General features: G+C 46.5%; 1 protein-coding gene across 3 annotated transcripts in view; it reads right to left on the bottom strand.

Annotated features, from left to right (window-relative positions):
* Nucleotides 1–1333: 1333 nt before the first annotated feature.
* The window catches only part of RAI2 (retinoic acid induced 2), a 48852-nt gene continuing 42347 nt past the window's right edge, over nucleotides 1334–7838 (bottom strand). For all 3 annotated transcript variants that reach the window (XM_027898577.1, XM_027898579.1, XM_027898578.1), the window contains exon 2: nucleotides 1334–4335. In XM_027898577.1, coding sequence (XP_027754378.1) covers nucleotides 2560–4230 — 1671 coding nt within the window. In that variant the 5' untranslated portion in view covers nucleotides 4231–4335 and the 3' untranslated portion in view covers nucleotides 1334–2559. The remainder of the gene's footprint in view (nucleotides 4336–7838) is intronic.

The following is a 7838-nucleotide window of genomic DNA, read 5'->3' as shown; positions in this document are numbered from 1 at the left end:
CCAGCAGGAGGGGCAGTGGTGGACACCCTCCCTCTGCCTGCTGAGGATGCTGCAGGGAATGACATTCACACAAGGATGGCAAGGATTTGGGGCAGTTGGTGCAGCAGATGCAACCACCAGTGTGAGAAGCACGTACTTGTTTAAAAAAAAAATTAGAAATGTATCCCAGAAACTTCTTTTGAACTTGCTTTTGTCAACTGCAAAATAGAAATGACAGCAGCTAATGCTGTGACTGCCTTATTTTTAAATAATCTGGTGTGTAACCCTGGGGGAAAATCACATTTTCAGAAGGTTTTTGACACTCTAGAAGAGGCCCAGCTGAAACAGACAGGGACAGTGACAACTGGGATGGCCATCTCCAGGGATGTTGAAATCCTGAGCCTTTGCACTGCAATAACCAGAGGACACATTTCATCAGCACAGTTTGTTGGAAGAAGCAAAATAAAGTAGCAGAGTATTTTCAATTAAGAAAAAAGATATTTTGAAAAAAATACAGTCAGATGACTAAACATTAATAAATCCATCAACACTTTATGCTTTTCTGAACATTGTCAGTTCTGCCTCCTCTGGGAAAATAAAAGGCTTTAAAAATACTTTAAAAAACAAGAGTTTGACAGAATTTATGCTATGCTTGTGTGGAAGTCCTTCACTTTTGTATTAAACCTGGGGGCAATGATCCTTCAGCCCAGGAAAAGAGAAACAGCATGCCTTTCCTAACCTCCTAGTGAAGATGCATTTTCTGAATACTGAATTGGTGTCTCCTGGCATCAAAAACTGAAACAGATTTTCATAGAATCATAGAATTAACTGGACTGGGAGAGACCTCAGAGATCATCAAGTCCAACCCTTGATCCAACCCCTCTGTGATTACTAGATCATGGCACTCAGTGCCACATCCAACCTCATCTTAAAAACCTCCAGGGACGGTGAATCCACCACCTCTCTGGGCAGGACATTCCAATGCCTGATCACTCTCTCTGTAAAGAACTTCTTTCTAATATCCAGCATAAACCTATCCTGGCAGAGCTTAAGCCCGTGCCCTCTTGTCCTACTGCTGATTGCCTGGGAGAAGAGACCAACCCCCACCTGGCTACAACCTCCTCTCAGGTAGTTGTAGAGAGTGATTAGGTTTCCACTGAGCCTCCTCTTCTCCAGACTTCTGGCATGACACTGGTGCCTAAGGATGTGATTAGACTTCAGACACTGATGCCACTTCTTTGGGCAACTTCTCATTGTATGAACAACTGCAGAAACCTCTGGGAAGAGGAGTCTTGGAAGTAGATTGGATGCAGATAGGCAAAGGAAGGCACAGGGTGCGACGGCATCCAACTGATGGGTTTACAATGGCTTTTTTTTATTTAGACAGTCCTGATGCAGTGCTGGGAACTGCAGTTTGAAGTTATTTAAAAAAACCCCACATTTTCTACAGGTATAGCCACAAAAAAGGCAGTGCCCAATAAAAATTCTTCCCCTGCTCTCACTTTGTCTTTCTGTCAGGATGGGCGTTTGCAAGTGAGCCATGTAAACTTCAAAGCCAGTAGACAGTAATGCATCCCCAGCTCATTTCCATACACAAGTGAAAAACCATAACCTAGCAGAACTTTTATTTTAATTGTACATTCACATTTCTCCATTGACGTGGGTGGCTTGTACACTGCCGAGTGATAAAGTTACACAGCTCTGCTCTTTTACGTGCATTGATATCAGCCATCAAAGAAACTCAGAAAACTAACAATAAACAACTTTTCCATATATCTGTAGTCAGGCTGGGAAAAATTATGGGATTTTTTTTTTCCTTCCCTTCCTGCCCGCTGGCAACCAAATTCTCCTGACTTTCAGGCTTTTCTGTTTTAAATGACTGATAGCATTACTTAATATTTAGGATGGTTTCCGATGGGTCTCTCGCAATGAACCTGCCTGAGGTGCACACTAGGCTGTACTGCTCTCACTTCTCTGGTAGCTCGTTTGGGTGCATCGTTAGCAGCTGTTGTGACGTGCCCTTTTACAGTGCTGCGAGACAATATAATTTTTCTTAGCCTGCTATTTTTTTGTAACATTTTAGGTTCATCACAAGTCAGTTGCGGCGCTTTACAGTTTACAGACTTTTTTTTGCACAACCTTCTCTGTAGACTGAAAGCCGTTCTGAAACAACAAAAAAATGCCGCAACCAATTAGCACGTACAAACATTTATTTTGAAATTTCCATTCCGACCATTATGAAGAATTACATCATCAAAGCACTTCATGGCAGTGAAAATAGCTCTTACCCCTCTGACTCATCCATTACTCCATTAAAGCTGCAAAATGTGCAATCTGCTTGAAAAATAGGTTGCTTTTTATTCAGTTTCCCATGAAAAGTCAAAATTTGTAACAAAAAAAAGGAAAAAAACAAACCAACCCAGCTTATAGGGACTCTACATCCGATCCTCTCCCCCTTCCCCCAAAAATAACTTACAAAGATAGTTTAAAGTTTTAAATGAGTTTAAAACCAAGTGCATCTTTTTTATTAATTTTTTTTCTTCTTCTCATAATAATCTTAAAATTCTAAAAACCCATAATTTACTTTCTTGGAAAAAAGGCAGCGAGCCGTTGCTTCTTGATTGGAAGAATATGTATCTCCGGCGAGTTCATTTTCTTTAGCTTTACGCTCCTGTTTTTGACGGGTTTCCTGAGGGCCTCGGCGCTGTCCCGGGGCTCGGGTGGGCTCTTCACATCATAGCACTGCAGCACCGAGTCCTGGGGCAGGTCCCTTTTGAAGGAAAAGTTTTTGGTGGAGACCCCCGACAGGCCCTTGATCTTGCCGCAGAAGATGGTGGGCACGGCGTCCTTGACGGAAACGATGACTTTGGCTGTCTGCGAGGTGCTGACGATTTCGATGTTGTTGCCGGCCTTGGGCTCGCAGCCCGCCCTGCCCGCCTGTTCCACCAGCCACTTCTGTGGCTGCCGCAGCAGCTCGGCCGTGCCGCCGCCTGGCGCCCTGCCCTCTGCCTTGCCCGCCGCCTCCGGGGGCTTGCAGGGGGCGAAGGGGGCAGCGGGGCCGGAAAGCTTGTCCGGCACGGGGTGAGCACTGACCTCGGCGGTGGCGGTGGGGCCAGGGCCGGCTGCCTCCCCGTGGGGGCCCCCTGGCTTGCGACACGAGGCGAGGGACAGGTCCAGGGCCCCGTCCTCTGGCGGCGGTGGTGGTGGCAGCGTGGCCTCGCTGACCCGGAGCGCAGGCGGCCCTTTCATGGAGAGGTCCAAGGCCTCGTTTTCACCGCCCATCTTGATGACAGTGTGACGGCTCAGCTGGGGAAACTCTCGTGGGTGGAGGAGTTCAAAGGGCTTCGTCTCCTCCTTCTCCAGGGGCGTCTGGGTGCCCTTGCAGGAGTGAGGGGTGAAGAGTGGTGGCTTGGGTGGGTCAGGGGCTGCCTTGGCCTCGGTGCCGTGGGGCACAGGGATGGGGACAGGGATGGGGATGGGTACAGGGACAGGCAGGGGCACGATGACGGGGTAGGGCACCAGCAACGTGGCAGGGGGCACCAGTGGGGAGAGAGGCGAGCTGAAGGCCTGGGGTGGGAGAGTGGCATAGTCAGGGGGTGGCTGACAGGGAGCAGAGCCCAGGGCGCCCTGTGAGGGAAACAGGTCCTGAAGGACGGCAGCAAACCCCGGTGTCTGAAAGACAGGGGGCAGGACGGACTCTTGTGTTTGGCCAGAGGGCTTGGGGTCCAGGAGCTGGGGCTGCCCAACAGGGGTGGTAGAGCTGGGGAAAAGGCCAGCATGCAAGGGGCTGGCAGGGCAGGCAGCCCCCGGGGGCAGCACCAGGGGTGAGTTCAGGTGCTGGAAGACGTGCTGCTCCAGGAGGACGGGCAGCGGGACGGGGCCCTGGGTGGTCATGACGTAGGGGGTGGCAGCATTGGTGGCTGGCATCTGTGGGGCAGCGCTGCCAGCAACCTGCAGGTGGATGGGCAGGACCACGGGGCTGTCACCCAGGCAGATGGGCTGTAGCACAGTGGCTGCCACCTTCAGAGCCACCCCACTCTGCGACTCGGCCGGAGGTGTCAGGATGGAGGGTGCAGGGACTGTCACCAGTGGGGAAAGGGCTTTCTTCATCAGGTCGGCCGAGTTGATGTTCCAGGCCTCTGCTGTGATCAACTGGGCCACCCCATTCTCCAGCTTGTTGTTGGCCATTGCCGAGGGCGAGTTGGTGACATCCATGGGCAGGTTTGGGGCATCCTTGTACAGCTCCTCCATGTTGCAGGGCTTCTTGGGCTCTGCTGGCGCCACCTCTACATCGCTGTCAGTGGGACCCGTGGCAGCTCCACACTGCCAGAAGCATCAGCACCGACATAATTCAGCCTGCAAGCCAAAAAAACAAATTTTTAGGCATCACATAAATCTCCTCCCTAAAATAATATTTGCAATTGCCTTTAAAGACCCCATCACCAAAGAAAAGCCATTAAATGTTTCCATGCTGCAGGCTAACATATATATAAGACAGTGTGCTATATATACAGAGATGCTGGATATACATACATCTGTAAGTGTTGTGCAAAGAGTTTTGAGGAACTTGTATTTAGCCATAAACACAGATAATTTAAAAGGCCTCGAGGAATGCCTGCAGCCAAAAAAACCCTCCCAGTACGCAGCCTGAAATAAGGAGTCGGGATGCCCATTCTACGTTTTTAAACAAAGCTTCACATAATGACAGTGCACGGCAGAGCTCAGTGACAGCACGTTGTTTTAACTTAACAGAATCCCCCAAAACAAGTATTTCTGAAAATATTTCAGCCAGGAAATATTCCTCCATTGGCAAAGGGTACTTGATTCCCCTTCAGTACTTGTCCCTTTTTCATCCTGCTGGGATTTACTAAAGGCAAGTAGGCAAGCGCTGCACGGTGCATACAACCCCTCTGAAACTGCTGTGTACAGGAGCCAAAAGGAGCATGACCAGGCAACAGCAAAGCCAAATCAATCCAAACTCCAGTGTTCACCTGCCACAGAGCTAGATAGAAACATGAACCAGGCACCTGATTCATTAAAGACCTGAAGAATAACAAAAAAAGAAAAAAAAATCAAAGCAACTTCAAATTTATTTTGGTAGTCCAACTCTTTGTATCAACCAACCAAATGGTGATTAAAAAAAGGGCAGAAATGGTTCTGTTCATGATTGTGGTGAAATTTGCAGCCTGCTTCCCCTAAAGATTATCACCTCCCTCCCCTTGGGAAAAAACCCGAAAACCAGGAAATTAATGGCACTGCACTTCCATTTATTTAGAAGGATAAATAAATTCTGCCCTGTGAGCTGATGCCAGCAGACTTTGGCTGATGCTTGGCTGCTTCACCCAGTGCTGCCCGTGCCTCCTCCGAAATGTGCAGCAAATCCTGCTGTAGCAATAATCACCATGGAAACTTGTCCAGTTTCAACTCTGTTACTATGGGAAAGCACTGGCACACCCCAAATTTACATTTTTCACCTGCACAATGCTGAATTCTGCTCCCTGATGGCAAACCATGTGCCATCACTTGGCTACTCAGGCCCGCGGGATCAAGGCACCTTCCCCTGCAGGCACTCTGGCTTTGGGATGACAGGAGATGATAGGGAGGGCAGCACCACTCCAAAACTGGATGGGTATAGAGCCCCAGCTTGGGGATGTGCCTGTGAGAGCATCCAAACATCTCCATGGCTCTGGTGCTTACAGAAATTATTTGCTTGTGCAGATGTTTGTAAGACCAACGAACATACAAAGGGGACAAGGAAAAAGGAAAAAAAGCCCAAAACCCCACAAAGAGAGGCTAAAAAATGACCAAGGCAGGGAAGCGGGAAATCTAAGTCTCTCCTGAGACTTGTAAATCCTTGGATTTGGCAGTAAGATCCTATGGCGAGCACAAGACTACCTACAGCAGAAATGCCAGGAGTTAATAGTAGAGGCTGGCTGGGTAAAATGCTAATAATTTATCAGATGTGTTTGAGTTCTTAAAAAGGATTTTTAAAAGTAAACAGATGAGTCATTTATTTTCCTCTCCTACTGCTGGCTTAAGGAGAATAATTCCAGTTTTTTCTCATCTTCTGAAATGTTCTGCAGAAAACATTCACAAATATAGGGTTGAAGGGTTTTTTTGTTTGTTTCCTTTTTTCAGGGCTTGGTTGACACAGATTACAGGGAGGCAGAGATGGCCAAGCATGGGAAAACAGGAGCAAAAATAAAATCCTTTTTCAGAAAGTGACAAGTATCAGTATAAAAAGCGTGGTGCCAGTGTTGTTTTGGAAAAAAAGAAGAGCAATTGTTTCTAAAAATAAAGACAATAAGGAGACAGCTCAGCAGATTCAAGCTGAAAAAAATAGACATCGTCATTTCTATTAAGGAATTAAAAAGCCATTTTCTACTGCTCTTATATAATCTCTGCCTCCCTGTTTTTCAAATGACCATTTTAAACCCCTGGGTCTCTGCAGCACACACCAGCATCTTTGCTCCTCCAGCCGCTGCAGCACAGCTGAGTATTTTGCACGACAGTGTCTCTTCCTGATGTTTCTGTTTGCTTGAGAAGCATGAGATCGCTGTGTTTTCACAGAGAATTAATGATCTGGCAGGACAGGAAACTCCCCTGGCAAACCCATTTCACGATGAGAAACAGAAAAATTAAGATGAAAATTATGTTGTTGTGTAAGAGACTTGAGGGATTAGCCTGCTGTATGGACCCATGGAGAGAGAGAGACAGATCACTGCTTAAGATGAAAGTATAAAACATAATAAAATCTTCCCAATGCTGCTTTAAAAGGCAACAGGGCTGGAGGCAGAGGAAATACTGAGATGAGGAGAAGAAGAGCTCATCTATCACCATCAGACACCTTGAAGAAATGCCTGTGGGCTTGGCTGGTTTTTTTTAAAGCATAGTCAAATATTGTTTTCCACGCTGAATCCTATAAGTTCCTGTGAACTACAAATATACGTTGTTGAGCTCATGGTCCTACACCACCTCTGGGAGGGCCCCACAGTGCAAGGGGAAGGAGACAAGAAAGGTGAGGTGCAGCCCTTGATCCAGGTTTATGGGTTTGGGGTGGGGTTTTTTTCTCCTCTCACCTTTCCTGTGCAGAAAGGTATCTTCCAGTACACACCTACTTCTTGAGCATGTCATCATTACAGAAAAAAAAATTAATGTGTATATATATATATATATATATATACACACACACACACTCAACAATATTTCACAGTCCTGCCCCCAGCCTGCAGCTTGGCAGTAGCTGCCTGCCAGGTACAGTGGAGTCCCAGCACAACTTGCCTCCGGCTCCCTGTAAAGCAATTTTCAGTTTCATTTGGGAGGGAATCCCAAGGGCTCCTAAAAACGTGTTCGACTAAACACCTATTATCAAGGTCAGTAAGCAGATAGAGCGAAAAGGATCCAAGTCCCCAACCCTCAAGTGAGGAAACCTTTGAAGATCTGAGATCATCTCAAGAGACAGGCTGAAGTTGTCCAAAGAGGTGTTTCATAGTTCCTGGACTCCTTTTTTATATACTACTTACATCGGGTACACAGTACAAAACCTTAAATCAACATGGAAGTGACTGAAACTAAAGTCAATTTTTAGTACTGATATTAATAATGATAGTTATGCTATATAATCTCCTTTAATAAAAATCAACTTAAAGTACATGTTGGGTTTTGGTTTTTTTGGGGAGTCTTTTAAAATTGCTGCTTTATTACACATAAATGACTCGGTTATCCACTTTTTAAAATAAGTTTCATGTCCCTAATATACACAAAAGAAAGTAATATAATCCAGTGAAAGATCCCTAAGTTTCCTCTGTCTACCATACCTCAGTGCTGGAAAATCAATTAATTTCACTTTCCCTGCTCCT

The sequence above is a fragment of the Empidonax traillii genome, unplaced genomic scaffold (assembly GCF_003031625.1).
Source record: "Empidonax traillii isolate 1590-97213 ecotype Southwest subspecies unplaced genomic scaffold, ASM303162v1 scaffold605:size788243, whole genome shotgun sequence".
NCBI classification, from domain to species: domain Eukaryota; kingdom Metazoa; phylum Chordata; class Aves; order Passeriformes; family Tyrannidae; genus Empidonax; species Empidonax traillii.
The sequence above is the reverse complement of the archived record's forward strand: the minus strand, read 5'-3'. Positions and strand labels throughout refer to the sequence as shown.